Source organism: Syngnathoides biaculeatus, chromosome 7 (genome assembly GCF_019802595.1).
Source record: "Syngnathoides biaculeatus isolate LvHL_M chromosome 7, ASM1980259v1, whole genome shotgun sequence".
Classification (NCBI taxonomy): domain Eukaryota; kingdom Metazoa; phylum Chordata; class Actinopteri; order Syngnathiformes; family Syngnathidae; genus Syngnathoides; species Syngnathoides biaculeatus.
The window spans coordinates 1481804-1500228 of NC_084646.1; the positions used below are offsets into that span (position 1 = coordinate 1481804).

At 47.4% G+C, this 18425-nt stretch overlaps 1 protein-coding gene across 3 annotated transcripts in view; it reads left to right on the forward strand.

Moving 5' to 3' along the window:
• Window positions 1-18425, forward strand: part of ntmt2 (N-terminal Xaa-Pro-Lys N-methyltransferase) — a 69226-nt gene that overhangs the window by 20189 nt on the left and 30612 nt on the right. For all 3 annotated transcript variants that reach the window (XM_061826180.1, XM_061826179.1, XM_061826182.1), the window contains exon 3: window positions 10295-10467. In XM_061826180.1, the coding sequence (XP_061682164.1) occupies window positions 10295-10467 (173 nt within the window). The remainder of the gene's footprint in view (window positions 1-10294; window positions 10468-18425) is intronic.

The following is an 18425-nucleotide window of genomic DNA, read 5'->3' on the forward strand; positions in this document are numbered from 1 at the left end:
GGAGTTGCGACTCCACTCTGCCGTGGCCCACGCCTCTGCTCTTCCTGTCATGTGGGATATGACGAAGGCAATTCGTGCACGGTCCGTCAAGAAGGCGGAGGCCTGTAGCTCAAAGTGAAGATCGCACTGGGCGAGAAAGGGTCTGACGTAGATGTGGAAACTGACCCGCCTCCTCGCCATTCCCACGTCAAGGTTTTTGCGGCAGTTGGAACTGTCTCGCTCCCGAGACACGCCCACGTGTCAGTTTCGACTGACTCTCTGCCGACTCTCGTTCACGTTGCCCTGGAAACGGATTCGCCACCGCGCCACGCCCACGTTGCTGTTTCAACGGATGCACTGCAAGCTCACGTGGCAGTGGGGACCGACCCGATGCCGCCTCATGTTGCTGTCCAGGAGGTGGCGATGTCTCCACAGCCGCTTCTCGTCCGTGCTCTGGAGTACCAGTGGCGACCGGCCCGCGGACGCTCCTCACTCCTGCTTCGTCGGCGACCGGCCCGCGGTCGCTCCCCGTTCCTCCTCTGTCGGCGACCGGCCCGTGGTCGCTCCCCGTTCCTGCTCTGTCGGCGACGGGCACGCCCATACGTTCCCGTCCAGGAGGTGGCTACGATGACACTGATGCTGCCTTCTCACGTTCCTGTCCAGGAGGTGGCGACGGTTCCCCAGCCGCCTCACGTTCCCGTCCAGGGGGAGGTGGAGTTGGTGATGCTGTCTCTGCCTTCTCACGTTCCTGTCTAGAAGGTGGCGACAGTTCCCCAGCCGCCTCACGTTGCTGTCCAGGAGGTGGCGATGGCAATGGTGTCGCCGCCTTCTCACGTTGCTGTCCAGGAGGTGGCGATGGCGATGGTGTCGCCGCCTTCTCACGTTACTGTCCAGGAGGTGGCGATGGCGATGGTGTCGCCGCCTTCTCACGTTACTGTCCAGGAGGTGGCGATGGCGATGGTGTCGCCTCCTTCTCACGTTGCTGTCCAGGAGGTGGCGATGGTGATGGTGTCGCCGCCTTCTCACATTGCTGTCCAGGAGGTGGCGATGGCGATGGTATCGCCGCCTTCTCACGTTCCTGTCCAGGAGGAGCTGGGGAGTTCTGTGGAGCCACCCTGGAGCTGGAGAGACTTCAGGATGGCTGTGATCGTGGCAGTGATGGCTCTGGTCCTGCGCTCCATCATCCTCTTCGCTCCTGAGAGCGCCCAGCCGCTTCAGGACCTGGCCTCGTTGGTGAGCAATCCACGGCTGCCTCCTGACCAATCCTCAATGGCGACCAGTCCCTGGTCATCTCGCAACCACGGCATGGGGGGTTCTCGTCCAGAGTAGTTGTCAGCCTGGTTCCTGCTTCGTGGTTTGGTTCCTCACAGAGGTCGTCCGCCCGAATTGCTCCGTGGGGACCCTGGTGCTTGGCGTCTGGGTCGTCCTCCTGACCTGTCCACCCGGACGGCTTGCGTTTGGTGGCCTGGATGGCCACCAGACTGGGATTCGGGGGGGAGGGGGGGGCGTGCCCTCCTCCGGACCCCCCTTACGCCCACCCACCCCTGCCTGTGTTAATTATTGTCTGTGTTTTTTCGTTTAGGCACGTCTGGGAGCCGTGCCTTTGAGGGGGGGTACTGTCATGATCCTGCAGCTCCAGCATGAGCTGTGCGGGTGCCTGCGCGGGTGCACTGATTGGGGCGCACACCTGCGTCTCATGCGGGCTGATTAGTCTGTGTATTTATATCACCCCGATGACGATTGGTCCCCGCCAGTTCGTTGAGCTTCATGTCCCGTTCCAGCACACTCGTATCCCTGATCGACAACCTGTGTGTACCGACCTTCGCCTGTTCTCCTACCAACCTTGTAAGCCTGACTCCTTCGTTACTTCTGCCTGCTTTGATTGTTCTCCTGTGTACCTCCTGCCTGCCCGCTCACCTGCTCTCTTCGCCCGACGTCCCAACTACCGCTGCTGCACCGGACTGCCTGCTCGATCCCCGACCTCGGCATATAATAAACGTTTCTCCTTGAACTACCTTGCTTTGTCCGAGTCCTGCATTTGGGTCCTACCCCCGATCCGATGGGACGTGACAGTCGGTACACAGCTTCTTAACTAGTCTTTAGCTCAGCTCCCCAATCAGATCCTAGACTGAAATTACCTTTCTGGAATTTGCCAAATGAATCCAAGTCAACCTAATTTTTACAGCTGTGAGTGTTCAACAAAAAAGAATTCTATTCATTTTGAGAATGTATCTATTATGACCAAGTCATACTTTTTTTTCATATTGTGTCAGGTAAATTCAATTTGACATTCTTTACATACCATTTAACATAATCCTGAACCAAGTCAACTCTTGCAACTCCAATGGACAAAACCGTAGCCCTTCAGCTGAGTTCATACTCTGAAATTTTTTCTCGTAAGATTTCCAAAACATCCTATTTCCATTTGCTGATTATGGCAATCGTGTTTGAGGAAAAGATGAAAACAATCGTAAATCAATACAGAGGAAACATACTTGATGTTTTGGAATTATAATTTAAATATCTTTGTGTAGATTTCGTTTATGTTTTCACAGCTCACTTTCTTTGGATATTTCATTGGCCACATCTAAAAAGTGGAAGCATGGTGGCGCAGCTGTTGAGCGATTCTCTCACATTTCTGACGACCGGGGTTCTGTGTGGAGTTTGCATGTTCTCACTGTGCCTGCGTGGACTTTCTTCGGGAACTTTGGTTTCCTCCCATATCCAAAAAACATGCATTAATTGAAGACTCTAAATAACCCTTGGGTGGGATTGTGAGTGTGACTGTTGTTTGTCTCTCTGTACCCCGCCATTGACTGACAACTAGTTGAGGGTGTACCCTCCCTCGTGCCCGATGACAGCTGGGATTGGATCCAGCACTCCTGTGACCCTCGTGAGGATAAGCAGCTCAGAAAATGACTTTGATAGAAATGACTGGCTGGCTGCTTACACAAAACTCCATATACAATTTTTTTTGATAGATCTTATGACAGATACACATCCAGACCTCCTTGGCAACATATTGTAGCATTACCTTAGTTGCACAGACACAAATCAACAAAATATCAATACATGCAACACATCCAATGCTCTCACTGTGCCCCGAGATTGTGGTAATCAGAGACAGATTGTGCTCTATTTTGTATAACTTCATGAATGAACATGTTGGTGATTGGCAGAGATAGGTTAGTACCAATAAACTATACAGTCATCCCTCATTTTTCACGGTTAATTGGGACTAGAACCACCCACAAAATTGAAAAACCACAAAGTAGCGGGCGATGTATATTTATGTGGCTACCACAACATTTAAAATATGTAAACAGTGTTTGCACTTTGCATATTTGAGACAAAAAGAGGTATTTAGTTCAATCTTTAATTATAAAATGTCTATCCATCCATTTTCTGAGCCACTTATCCTCACAAGGGTCGTGGGAGTGCTGGAGCCTATCCCAGCTGTCAACGGGCAGGAGGCAGGGTACACGCCGAACAAGTTGCCAGCCAATCGCAGGGCACATCGAGACAAACAGGTGCACTCAGAACCACACGGGTAATTTAGAATGTCCAATTAATGTTGCATGTTTTTGGGATGTGGGAGGAAACGGAGAAAACCCACACAGGCACAGGGAGAACATGGAAACTACCCACAGGCAGGGCAGAACCCAGGTCCTCAGAAGAGTGAGGCCAATGTTTTACAGCTGCACCACTGTGCCGCCCAAAGATGATATACAAAACACAAAAATTTCTTAGACGTGGTGGTGTCCCTCAGCCTCATCTGCTTTGTCCTACCCATCAGGAAGTTGTAGACCCACTGGGAGATGGCAAGCGAAACACTGAGCTGGAGACGTTTGGAGGAGAGGAGTTCAGGGATGATGGTGTTAAACGCAGAGCTGAAGTCCACGAACAGGATCCTCGCATAGGTTCCCTCAGTAACCCGACAAAGGAACTTGCCGTTGGCGGCATAGGCGTGACGAAAACATTGCGTGGGAAAGGTTGCTGCCCCCAGCTCCTCGACCACGCGGGGATTTATCAGGTTTGCTTCCGACCCAGAATCTATAAAAGCCGTCACAGAGAATGAACGGGAGTCCGTTCCCAAGGTGAGGTGAAGAAGGGACCTCCCTGCACCCGTCGCGGTGTACCGCACACTCACCGGAGTAGCGATCCTGATGTCAGAATGCCCTGGTCGAGTCGGGCAACGGGCGATCAAGTGTCCCAAACGCCCACAGTAAAAACAGCGTCCCTTCTCGTCGCCGACGTAAGCGCTCCTCCGCTGAGCTGCCAAGCCCCTCCACTTGGATGGCTTCCGGTGAAGCTGACAACACGGGTGGCCGGGAAGCGGAAACAACCGGACTGCGACTCTCCCTCTCCTCCTCCCTCAGGCCCTCCATCTGTCTCTGCACGGTGAGGCGCTGGTCCACCTTGAGGGCCAATGCGATGAGGGAGTTAAGCGAAGGCGGAAGATCCATGGCCACGAGGTGACCACGGATCTGTGGGGACAGTCCCTCGTAAAACGCGTCATGGAGGGCTTCCTCATTCCAGCGGCTCTCGGCAGCCCAAATCCGGAACTCGATGGCGTAGTCGGACACGCGGCGACGCCCCTGGCGAATTGTCATGAGTGACGACGCCGCCTGGCGTTCCGGAGCCGCATACTGGAACACCTGGGTGAGCGCGCAGACGAAGCTCGCCCATGAGCGGCAGGTCTCCGAGGTACGGCTCCACTCGGCGGTGGCCCATGCCTCTGCCCTCCCTGTCATGTGGGAAATGACGAAGGCGATCCGGGAGCGGTCCGTGGGAAAAGCGGAAGCTTGCAGCTCAAAGTGGAGATCGCACTGCGCCAGGAAGGGCTTGACGTTACCGGAGTCGCCTGAGAACCGCTCTGGTCGAGAGAGCAGAGTGATGGTGGCACGGGGAGGCACAGGAGCGGCCGCGCTAGCTTGGGAGGCTAGCCACGGTTGCAGCTGGGTGCAGAGCTCCTGGATCTGGTGAGTCATACCCTGGAGAGCAGCCAGGTGAGAGGTAAGCAGTACGGAATAAGCCTTTATTCGTTCCAATGCTGGTTACCAGGGAGTCAGTCCAAACAAGCAGCAAGATCAGTAACGGCAGGCTTACGGGGTAGGTCGGGAGACAGGCGTTGGTCGGTACACGGGAGGTAGATGTCAGGAGTACGGTAGTGCGGGAACGAGGCATGAGAGGCAACGATCTAGCAGAGTCTCTGTCGTCCCCTGGGTCCTATATGTACTGGGACTAATCGGAGGTCATGAGGCGCAGGTGTGACCCTTCCAATTAGACGGCCACGCCCAGCCCTGGCTGGTATCCAGGATCATGACAGGTGGACCACGGCCAAGGAGGGCGCTGACTGGCCACCACTCCCAGCGGTTTCATCTCTTAAACCTGTTGCTGGTCACAGTTGCTTCACATGAGGCACTGTGATTATTGTATGTATTTAACTTGGAGTTTTGTCACTTGGAGTTGCCAGTTTGTTGAGTATGCTTTCCTGCATCCAGGGTTACTCCGCCACTGCGCCATTATAGTCCAGTCACACTTTTGTTTTGCTCTTTGGTTGATTTATAGTTATCGGACATTGCTTCTTGTGTTTTGGATCCTGCCTTCTGGACTTTGATGAGCGTGCTTCTTGACTGACAAGGACCATTTCCTGCCGACACACTGCTTGTATCGACGAAAGGCGGATGTGACTGAGGACAGCATGCTGACAAAAAGGGGAAAGGGTGCACGTGCAAGAGGACGCTATAAGCACACTGCCCAGTCGGTAGAAAGTTCCGATATGTCCATTGTGCAAAACAAAATTGGTTTGGCTATGAACCCCTGAAAATAGCACCTAAAAAGAGACACACTTCTGAAGCATAGTTTAATCTGCAAACTATCATTTATGCCAAGGAACATAGAAATTGAGCAGCTGCGAGACAATTCAAGATCAACAAATCTATGGTTTGCAAGTGCAGGAAGCAGGAAAACAAGCTTTGCCAAGTTAAGAAGATAAAGTTGAGTTTCAACGGAAACAAGGGTAGGTGGCCTGAGTTGGAAGACCAATTTAAGCAATGGATTAATGATCAAAGAACAGCTGGGAGAAACATCTCTACAGTTACCATTCGACTGAGGGCAATCATGCTTGCAGAAGAAATTAAAATAGAACATTTTCAAGGAGGTCCGTCTTGGTGGTTTCGAATTATGAAACGGCACCATCTATCCATCCGTGCAAGGACTACCATGGTGCAGCAACCTCCGGCAGATTACTCGGAAAACCTGGCCATCTTCCGCTCCTACTGCAGTAAAAAGTCAACAACATGGATGAGGTGCCGCTCACTTTCGATGTCCCGGTGAACCACATTGTAAAGAAGAAAGGGGGCTAGCACAGTAGCGATACGCGCAACGGGACAAGAGAAATTGGCTTTTACTGTTGAGCTTGGTTGCCATGTTAATGGACAGAAACTGCCACCTATGATGATTTTGGGGAATTTGGTGAAGATATTGCCTCAAGAAAAGTTTCCAGCCTGAGTCATTGTTAAGGACAATCAAAAGAGCTGGATGGATGAGGAGAAAATGAGAGAGTGGCTAAGTGAGCGTTACATAAAGAACCCTGATGGTAACTGCGCGTCACCGTCCCTGTTGTTCTGTGGGTCCATGCGAGTTGGTTCTCATTTTGGTTTCATTGTCTGTTGGTTGTGCTGCTCTGCTTGCTGTGGCGTAATAAATTTTGTTTGGTGTCACGCACTTAGTTTCTGTAGCCGGAGATCAGATCCCCAAGGTCCCCGCCTTCGTCTACTACCCCACTCACATTGCACCAGACTCCTATGACCCCTCTCACAGGTGGTGAGCCCATGGGAAGGGGGACCCATGTTACCCTTTCGGGCTGTGACCGGCTGTGCCCCGTGGGTGCAGGCCCGGCCACCAGGCGTTCAGCTTCAAGCCCCACCTCCAGGCCTGTCTCCAGAGGGGACCCCTGGTGACCCGCGTCCGGGCAAGGGAAACCTGAATCCGCTATACTTGTTCATCAGGGTTTATGGAGACGTACTTTGTCTGCTCCCTCACGTACTGTAGAACCCGTTTTCCATGGGTGAGTCTACGAGAGGCGTGAAGCCCCAGACAATTCATCTTCTAGGATCATCAGTACACACAAAGCCCTCCATCACCATCAGGTGACGGCTCGAGGAGCGCCTAGGAACGCCTCGGGATCTCTCCCGAAGAGCTGGATGGAGTGGCTGGGGAAAGGGAAGTCTGGGTATCACTGCTTAAGCTGCTGCCCCATGACCCGACATGGAGAAGCAGTAGAAGATGGATGGATGGATGGCCGGCTAATTTATGTTGAAACCATGATTGTGCATGGTGTGTTGACTGGTGACTTGCCCGCACCTGTTATTGTGCAAGAGAAGGATAAGCTTGTTCTTCTGCTCACATGAATAAAATTGCAATTGTTCCTCACTGCCTCATGAGCACCACAGTATGTTTTAACATAGTGTATGTTTTACCTTACCAATAATTCGGTGCACGTTATGTATGTGTTAAATACAGAAATAGCACCTGTAACTAAGGAAATGGGCCCACCAAAATAAAACGTGTGCTGAAAAAATACACAAAAGTACTAAATATATAAATGTTGAAGGTGCTTAAATTCTGAAGGTGAACATTTTTCCTTACATAAGAAATTACTGTGGAAATTTGTACATTCACTGTAGACAGTAGATCACACAGCACAAAGCGTCGGAGGCAGATTTTATTTGAGGGGGCATGGCATTTTGTTTGTGGGAGCTGTGCCCCCTCTTGTCCCATTGTACAGCTTGGCCCAGACACACAGTCATAATAATAATGGACTACAGTGAAGAAAACAAGTATTTGAACACCCTGCTATATTCCAAGTTTTCCCACTTAGAATGGAGGTTTCTGAAATTTTCATTGTAATCACAATGTATGATTTTTTTTTTTTTACGATTTATTTGTGACACAGCTGCAAATAAACATTTGTACAATGTTAATATTTATTATACAGTAGCCTTTGTTTGCAATTAAAGAGGTCAAAAATTTCCTGTAGTTGTTCACCAGGTTTGCACACACTGCAGAAGAGATTTTGGCCTACTTCTCCACACAGATTTTCTCCAGATCAGACAGGTTTCTGGGCTGTCACTGAGAAACATGGAATTTCAGCTCCCTCCAAAGATTTTCTATTCGGTTTAGGTCTGGAGACTGGCTAGGCAACGCCAGAACCTTTATATGCTTCTTACAGAGCCACTCCTTGGTTTTCCTGGGTGTGTGCTTCGGGTCATTGTCATGTTGAAAGACCCAGCCACGACCCATCTTCAATGCTTTGAGGGAAAGAGGTTTTCCCCAAAATTTCACAATACATGGCTGCGGTCATCCTCTCCTTAATGCAGTGCTGTCGTCCTGCCCCATTTGCAGAAAAACACGCCCAAAGCATGATGCTACCACCCCCATGCTTCACAGTAGGGATGGTGTTCTTGGGATGGAACTCATCATTCGCCTTCCTCCAAACACGGTTAGTGGAATTATGACCAAAAAGTTCCATTTTGGTCTCATCTGACCACAAAACTTTCTCCCATGACTCCTCTGTATCATCCAAATGGTCATTGGCAAACTCAAGATGGGCCTTGACATGTGGTGGTTGAAGCAGGGGAACTTTCCGTGCCATGAATGATTTCAAACCATGACGTCTTAGTGTATTACCAACAGCCGCCTTGGAAACGGTGGTCCCAGCTCTTTTCAGGTCATTGACCAAGTCCTGTCATGTAATCCTGGGCTGATTTCTCACCTTTCTAAGAATCATTGAGACCCCACGAGCTGATATCTTGCATGGACCTCCACTCCGATTGAGATTGACCGTCATATTTAGCTTCTTCCATTTTCTAATGATTGCTCCAACTGGGGATCTTTTTTCACCAAGCTCCTTGGCAATTTCTCCGTAGCCCTTTCCAGCCATGTGGAGCTGTAAAATTTTGTCTCTGGTGTCTTTGGACAGCTCTTTGGTCTTCGCCATGTTACAAGTTTAAATTTTACTGATTGTATGGGGTGGACAGGTTTCTTTATACAGCTAACGACCTCACACATGTGCATCTGATTCAGGATAATACCTGGAGTGGAGGTGGACTTTTAAAGGCGGATGATCAGGTCTTTGAGGGTCAGAATTCTAGCTGATAGACAAAAGTTCAAATCCCTTTTTTTTCCAATCCTAGCCCCACCTGTGTGGAATTTGCATGTTCTCGCCGTGCCTGCGTGGGTTTTCTCCGGGCACTCCAGTTTCCTCCCACGTCCTAAAAACATGCATTAATTGGACACTCTAAATTGTCCCTAGGTGTGATTGTCAGTGTGACTGTTGTCTGTTTTCATGCGCTCTGCAAATAGTTGGCAACCAGTTCAGGGTGTATCCTGCCTCCTGCCAGTTGACAGCTGGGATAGGCTCTCGCACTCCCGCGACCCTTGTGAGGATAAGCGGCAAAAAATGGATAGATGGATGATTTGTGTTAATATTTAGCAGGCATGATGGAGCAACTAGTTGGCCTCACAGTTCTGAGGACCGTGGTTCAAATCCCAGCCCCGGGTCTGTGGAGTTTGCATGTTCTCGCCATGCCTATATGCGTTTTCTCCTGGAACTCCGGTTTCCTCCCACGTTCCTAAAGAGAATCTAAATTGCCCCAAGGTGTGACTGAGAGTCGGACTGTTGTCTGTCTCCATGTGCCCTGCGATTGGCAACCAGTTCAGGATAGACCCCACCTCCTGCCCGATGGTGGCTGGGATAGTCTCCAGCACTCCCGCAACCCTTGTGAGGATAAGAGGCTCAGATCATATTTATCAAAAAATATTGTGCATAAAAGTTATTCTTGGACAAAACACTAATTATTGTGTTCTCTCTGACTTTTGTTTGCATTGTCAGTCCTTGAATCATTGCAAATTACAAAATTTTTCCAAGTGTCATGTCATTTTCCAAGCCGCTTATCCTTACAAGGGTTGGGGGAAAGCTGGAGCCTATCCCAGCTAGCTTCGGGGGAAAGGCGGACTATACCTTGAACTATTTGCCAGCCAGTCGCAGGCAGATATCAACACCATCACTGAGAGGGTATCGATCCCACGCTGCCTGCACCAATGGCAGGCATGTGTACCACTACACCATCAGTGACTCTTTCTGAGTGTGAATAAATAACAATGTTAGAACTCTTCCTGCATCAATGTTTTAAAATGAAATTGTTTGTGTGAAATATCTTTCAACATTCAGACAATGATATAAAGAATGAACACCTTTTTGTTTTTCATGTATGGTGATGGTCATATCATGTATTATTTGCCCTATCAGTGAAACTGTTTCCTGTCACATGTGAGTACATCCAAGGAGTGAAACAGTTCTACTATAGAGCTCAACAGTTCTATGAGGGTGTACCAGCCTCAGAAGAGGGAATGATGGGAGACTTTGTGGAGATATCCAATGTGGATCTAGAAGCTTCCCGCCAGTTTCTAAAGAGGTTTGTGGTAAGTGCAACTAAACATGTTTTTATCACTGAATCAGTCAGTTGTAAGTTCGTTTCAACCCAAAGTTAGACTATTAAGGCAAAAATTATCTTACTTTTGTTCAATACTGTATTGTCGATTGGCATTCAGAAAGATCATCAGTGTCATTGTCTGCAAAGAGAATCAAACATTCACAATATCGCTATGCTAAGAGACAAGCAGTCACAATCATGGTGGTGCAAATCACTAAAGATGTTTTTTTTTTTAATCATACAATCCACGATTCCAATGAAGCAGTGTTGTTATATTTGCGAACAATTTGTTGAAAAATAACAATTTTTTTTTGTGTATGAACTGAACTGAATCAGTTCATGAAATATTTTCGTTCTTTTTGTTTCACTACCTCCATCTGCTGCGAGGCGAGCAAGTCACTTGGAGCAAAAACAAGTGTGAAGTGTTCTGTCACTCACTTCTTAATATTCAGTGAATGACCAATGAACAACCCATGTGCGGGGGTGGCACTAACTTTGGCGAATGACCAATGAGCAGCCAGTGTCAGGCAGTGTTTGCAGGAAAAGGAGGGACTTAAGTGAACTGAGTGATTTATTGCTAAACAGGTGTAATGGGAAACTGAGGATTTGAGAAATTTGTTACTGAACTGAGGAAGTGAAGAGTGATTCATTCTTGGGATGGTCTTAAGATAACTGAGTGATTTGGTCATATGGGATCCGCTTTCATTTGCAAGTGGAACAACATACTATGGAGTGCGTGTTCTCATGAGTGATTTTAACAGCAAGTCCTGATGTAAGTTTCACTTGCAACCGCTTTTTCAAGTTAATGGCTAATGTTGAGTTAATGAAGTACATAAAAAGCACACATTTAAAATAAATATATATACAGTCTTCCCCCGTTATTCGTGGGGGTGTAAGGAACTGTAGGGATTTGCAAGTTTCGACCCTACACGTGTTCGATAATCGAGGAAGATATGACGGCAACTACCTGATCAGCCAGTTTATACTCATCTGGGACACCCCAGGGGACGCCAATAGCTTCAATGAAGGTGGGGTCGTCAGCAACGAGCCAGGTAGGTTTGGACCTACGTGAATGGTGTAATAGGTCAAGAGCCTCCTTGAAGTTTTCAGGAGCAACTGCTAGATCATCTAGGGTGCCAGGAACAACGGAAATAGGCAAAAGTAAAGTTACTAATGCACATCTGCCCGTACTGTTGCGCGTGGGGGGGTCGAAGAGACGGTTCCCTCCGCACCACCAACACACATCAGCACGGCTGACTGGTTGAAAGAAAGGTGTTTCCTGGGTCTCTGCACACTGATCATCAAAGATATTGCCAATTGGGGCACCATTACCTTTAAGGAAAATACAGCGCGCAGCACGATTAAACACAGGTTTGTTACTGGGTGGGCAGTATCCCAAATTTTGCAATCATTTTTAGTCAGCACATAATTTTTCACAAGATCTAGAACACAAGTGGAGTTGATAGAAGAGGAAACAACACATAACAAAGGTCTAGGTCCCATGGATACCACACAGTCACTCGGGGTTTTATTACCCGCTTGTTCTGCCATTAGTGACCAATTATTGTTTACAGATAGGGCTTTGTTTATAACACAACTCTTCTCTGTGATAAATATTTTCCGGGTGGGTTGTGCTAACAGCTTGCACTGATGTGGGTATGGGGTATTTTTGAGCGATTTCCCAGATCAAAATAACCAAGAACAACAATAACACCAAGAATAAGAATGCCATGGATTCCTGCTCTCCCTCTCTTGGTCCGAAAACCAATCGGACCGTCTGTAGGAGTCATGGTTAACAATAAAACAACAAACAATAAAACAAAAGTGCTATTAAGAGTCTGTAGCAGGGCGAAACATAGAATAATGAAACCACTTAGTTCCTTTTCCCTCCAAGCGGACGGCTTTGGAGGTACGAGCAGTCACCTTGTGTGGGCCAGACCAACGGGGTTCTGGCCACTTCCGAGTCATTTAAGATAGACAGATGACCACTCAGGGAGATCAACTGCAGGAGGTGGTGATGGAAGAGAGTCCTGGATATGTGAAGGGAAATTAGAAGCAAAAGAATGCAGTTGTGTCCAAAACAGTTGATGAGAAAACCTGGGAGACACAACACCCTCCTCCAGCGGTTGGAGTGAGAAGGAAGGGCCAGGCATCAGGCGACCTTTAAGAAGTTCGTAAGGAGAGAAACCAGTAGAGCAAGACAGTTTGTCTCACAGACATTAGAGCAAGGGGGAGAGCCTGAACTCAATTCATGCTGGAAGAGGTATATATTGTAGCCAGTTTTTCCTTCAACGTGCGATTCATACGTTCCACTAAACCTTGACTGGTGGGGTGATAAACACAACCAAACTTGTGAGTTAACCCTCACCACTTCTCTACAGTAGCTCGGTGTGTGGATGTGAAATGTGTACCGTTGTCCGAGCGGATGACAGCGGGAAAACTGTGCGTTGGAATCCAGTGGTTCACCAAAGCTTTCCTTACCAACATGCCGTCTTCCCGAGCACAGGGGTAGGCTTCAGGCCATTCGGGAAAGGTGTCAAGAAAAACAAAAAGGGAGCACTTCCCTTGAACAGGAGTGATCATGTCTGTGAAATCCATGACCAGTTCCGCAACGGGCCAGGTGGGTGGGTCAAATGAACCTGGCAATGGTCTAAGTGTGGGGCGAACATTGTGTAGCTGGCAAATATTACAGTCACAACAGTGAGCGTGACACAAGTCAGACATTTTAGGATGCCACCACATGCGAAGTTTGGTTAGCATGGCTCTGGGGGCAATACGAGCCATAGAGAGAGTTTTGGTCCAAATATCTTTTGTTCAGGAGAGGCGTTCTGCTGTATTTTAACCAATTCACTGTGAGACGCAGGTTTGGTCAGGTCAGGAGAGGATTTGTTAGATAATTGGACATCTATGGGACATAGCCCACAGCTTGTTTGGCAGCCAAATCAGCAGCATTATTGCCGTGGGCTGTGGATGAAGTGGATTTGGAGTGGCCAGGGACCTTGACGATAGCCACCACCGAAGGTTTGGCCAAGGTTTTGTCTAATCATTGGATCAGTGTCAAATGTGCAATAGGGGTACCTTTGGCTGTTTTAAGGTCATTCCGTTTCCATGCAGACAGGTCCAACACAGCAGCCAAAACAGCGTAAAATGAGTCAGAATAGACAGTGACAGATAGTCCAACTGCAAGTTGCAGTGCAAAACAGGGAGGTGTTGTGCATTTCATACACGAGGTAACTCAATGTGCTTGACATGATTAAAGGCATTTGAAAACACACACATAAAACATTTAAAACGGAATCAAAACAATAAAAATGACAAATAATATTTAAAAAAGACAATTAGAACCGCATACAGTGGAAGTAATATGATCAAAAAATCGATATATTCTAAAAACCCTGAGAAAAAAAGTTTTTAACCTTGTAGCGTTTTGTTTGCTTGTTATATAATATAATAGTATCATATAATATCCATCCATTTTCTTTACTGCTCATCCTCACGAGGGTTGCGGGGAGTGCTGGAGCCAATCCCAGCTGTCAACGGGCAGTAGGCGGGGTACACCATGAACTGGTTGCCACCCAATCGCAGGGCACATAGAGAAAGACAACAGTCGCACTCACAATCACACCGAGGGGCAACCTTGAGTGTCCAACTAACGTTGCGTGTGTTTGAGATGTGGGAGGAAACCCACGCAGGCATGGGGAGAACTGTGAGGCCAACGCTTTACCAGCTGCGCCACCGTGCTGTCATGATATAATCGGCATTGTATTATTTCTGATGCGAGAGGACACTTTACATCAAATCAACAAGACAGTTTTCACGACCCCCCCCTTCAGCGCCTCTCGCTTCCCCTGTGTGTGTCTGCGGTGTACTTACGTGTGATTCAGGGAGCGTGCGTGTTCGACGAGGCTCCTTCCTCATTTTTGCAGTCCTTCACTCACGTCCACATATCAAATACAACTTTTCTCAGCCCCATCTTCTTTTCCTCATGGGCTCCTTGATCCCGTCAACGTCATATGCCACCTTACCAGCATAGGGTAGTTTCCTGGTTGTCAGGTTCACCAATCAGACATTCATTAAACAGGACAAAAAAGGAAGCAAAGACACCAGTTCAAGTCTCGTGAGGAGAGAGGAGAGGAACTGTCTCGTACAATTCACCACTGCACTCTCTGATTATCCTCTCCTCAGCACTTCTATTTATTTAGTTTTGAGACGCCCCTTATTTACATGGATGTTACAAAAAGGAGACGACAAGCAAAACAGTTTGAAACAAGGTGTAAGAAGGATGTATGATAATTATGATCACAATTGTTCCTACATTTCCTCCCTGTTTATCCTACATTTGCTACGTTTTCTAGAGCAGAGCAAAGCATTCATCATTGCAGGCAGAGACAGGAACTGAATTGGAGCAGAGCAAAGCATTTCTTCATTGCAGGCAGAAACAGTAACTGAATTGGAGCAGAGCAAAGCATTTCTTCACTGCAGGGAGAAACAGTAACTGAATTGGAGCAGAGCAAGGCATTTTCTTCATTGCAGGCAGAGCAGTAACTGAATTGGAGCAGAGTAAAGCATTTCTTCATTGCAGTCAGAAGCAGTTACTTAATACTATTTACAATTATTTCTACATTATCCTCCTGTTTATCCTACATTTGCTCAAATCCTTAAATCATCTAATAGATCACCCTTTCGGCTTACACTCGGAGGAAAATATAGCACTAATTACTTCTTTAATCTTCTGGATCAGAGAACAGGTCTGGAAGAGAAGTCATATCATCATCGTGGTCAACAATATCACTGTCATTACTCTGTTGTGCCAATAGTGGATATATTTCTGGCAATTTTGAATTTGTCGGGGCAATAGCAATGGTTATAAGTTGGTTAAGTGATGCCTTTATGCAGGGAATACAACAACAGCCACACAATGCAAGAATAGCTGCAAACAGCGATAGAAACTAGGACAGAGAACACCAAATTTTTAAGATTTGCCAAACTTTTTTTTTTTCTTCCCACCACTCAGACCTGGCTGATGTGTTTACACCAGAGTGCTCCTTCATCTGGTGGTTCAGGGTGCAGAGGCCTTGAATGGCCCTTGTGCGTGACCCATCAGGTGCTGTGATATTTGGAATAAACAACACTGGTCACCGAACATTGAGCAGTCGCCACCCTTCTCGGCCAGGAGCATGTCGACCGCTATGCGGTTCTGGAACGTCATGAGTGAGGTTGCAGCTGGTTGTTCCCTAATGGCAATAAAGCCTGCTTCTGAATAATTACCGAGTTTCTGTACATGGTAATGTATGTAGTTGATTCTGTCATCGTTTTTATTCAGAGTTATCCATAGCAAGATGGATTCCCATCCTGCAGCAATCTGGTTAACCAACTTATACTCATCTGGTATGCAGTTGGGATGCCATTTGCATCAATGTATGTCAGATCTCCATGTTTCCAAGAGGACCTTCGCCTTCGGGAGAACCCAAGGGGAGGTCCAAAGATGGATGCGGCGAATTGTATATCCTCTGCTTTGGATGGAAACACAGTCATAGATAAGAGCAGTGATACCAGTGTACACGTTCCTGCTGTATTTATCAGTGTGTCATACAACTTTTGACCAACACACCACCACAACAAATCGCTGCATGGGATCAGTGGGGCAGTTTGCAGATGGATATCATGACACCATGTTTTGCTGAGATTTCCCACCTTAAAATCTGTCCCTGTAAAACTAACTCAGGAGAAATTAGCCAATGCAACATTAGTAGAAATTATCAGTTTGTCATTTACTGCCTTAGTTGTTGGATAAACCCTTTTCCATTTCTGACAAGTGGTGTTAGGGGTTGTTTTAGTCATTACCTCCAGGGTACATTGTGTTGGAATTTCTGTTGGAATGACACGCATTAGTGGCCTAGGGCCCATGCATGTGATGTTACTATAGTTTACCTTGTTAGCTGCATTCTACATTAATAACAACCAGTTTTGTTTCCGATTTGTAAAAAAAGATAATCATAATAATGAAAAAATGTTCCTCAGGCTTTTTCGGTTAAAATACTCCTTCCTCTTTTGTATGGCATTTGGGTCTAAGGTAGCATTAAATTGGCAATTGGTGAGAAGAAAGTGGGGAATGCAGCCCTATGGGGGCACAAACCAGTGCAATCTGTAGGCCGGTCCCAAGCCCGGATAAATGCAGAGGGTTGCGTCAGGAAGGGCGTCCGGCGTAAAAACTGTGCCAAACAAATATGAGCGTTCATCTAAAGTATCCCATACCGGATCGGTCGTGGCCCGGGTTAACAACGCCCGCCCCCGGCACTGCTAACCTACAGGGCGTCGGTGGAAATTCAGCTACTGTGGGTCGAAGACAAAGAAGAGGAGGAAACCGGATCCAGCGTCAGAAGAAAAAGAGGAATGCACAGAGCCTACAACTGAGTGTAGGGACTTTGAATGTTGGGACTATGACAGGAAAAGCACAGGAGTTGGTTGACATGATGATTAGGAGAAAGGTTGATATTCTGTGCATCCAAGAGAGCAGGTGGAAAGGTAGTAAGGCTAGAAGTTTGGGAGCAGGGTTTAAATTATTCTACCACGGAGTAGATGGGAAGAGAAATGGAGTAGGGGTTATTTTAAAGGAAGAGCTGGCTAAGAATGTCTTGGAGGTAAAAAGAGTATCAGATCGAGTGATGAGACTAAAATTTGAAATTGAGGGTGTTATGTATAATGTGGTTAGCGGCTATGCACCACAGGTAGGATGTGACCTAGAGTTGAAAGAGAAATTCTGGAAGGAACTAGATGAAGTAGTTCTGAGCATCCCAGACAGCGAGAGAGTTGTGATTGGTGCAGATTGTAATGGACATATTGGTAAAGGAAACAGGGGCGATGAAGAAGTGATGGGTAAGTACGGCATCCAGGAAAGGAACTTTGAAGGGCAGATGATGGTGGACTTTGCAAAAAGGATGGAGATGGCTGTAGTGAACACTTATTTCCAGAAGAGGGAGGAACATATAGTGACCTACAAGAGCGGAGGTAGAACCACGCAGGTAGATTATATTTTGTGCAGACGATGTAATCTGAAGGAGGTTACTGACTGTAAAGTAGTGGTAGGGGAGAGTGTAGCTCGACAGCATAGGATGGTAGTATGTAGGATGATTCTGGTGGTGGGTAGGAAGATTAAGAAGACAAAGGTAGAGCAGAGAACCATGTGGTGGAAGCTGAGAAAGGAAGAATGTCGTGCGGCCTTCCGGAAAGAGGTGAGACAGGCTCTCGATGGACAACCGAAGCTCCCGGAAGACTGGACGACGACAGCCAAGGTGATCAGAGAGACAGGCAGGAGAGTACTTGGTGTGTCATCTGGTAGGAAAGGGGAGAAGGAGACTTGGTGGTGGAACCCCAAAATACAGGGAGTCATACAAGGAAAGAGATTAGCGAAGAAGAAGTGGGATACTGAGAGGACTGAGGAGAGGCGAAAGGAGTACATCGAGATGCGACGTAGGGCAAAGGTAGAGGTGGCAAAGGCTAAACAAGAGGCATATGAAGACATGTACACCAGGTTGGACACGAAAGAAGGAGAAAAGGATCTCTACAGGTTGGCCAGACAGAGGGATAGAGATGGGAAGGATGTGCAGCAGGTAAGGGTGATTAAGGATAGAGATGGAAATGTGTTGACTGGTGCCGGTAGTGTACTAAATAGATGGAAAGAATACTTTGAGAAGTTGATGAATGAAGAAAATGAGAGAGAAGGAAGAGTTGAAGAGGCAAGAGTGAAGGACCAGGAAGTGGAAATGATTACTAAGGGGGAAGTCAGAAAGGCACTACAAAGGATGAAAAATGGGAAGGCAGTTGGTACTGATGACATACCGGTAGAGGTATGGAAGCAATTTGGAGAGATGGCTGTGGAGTTTTTGACCAACTTATTCAACAGAATACTAGCGGGCGAAAAGATGCCTGAAGAATGGAGGAAAAGTG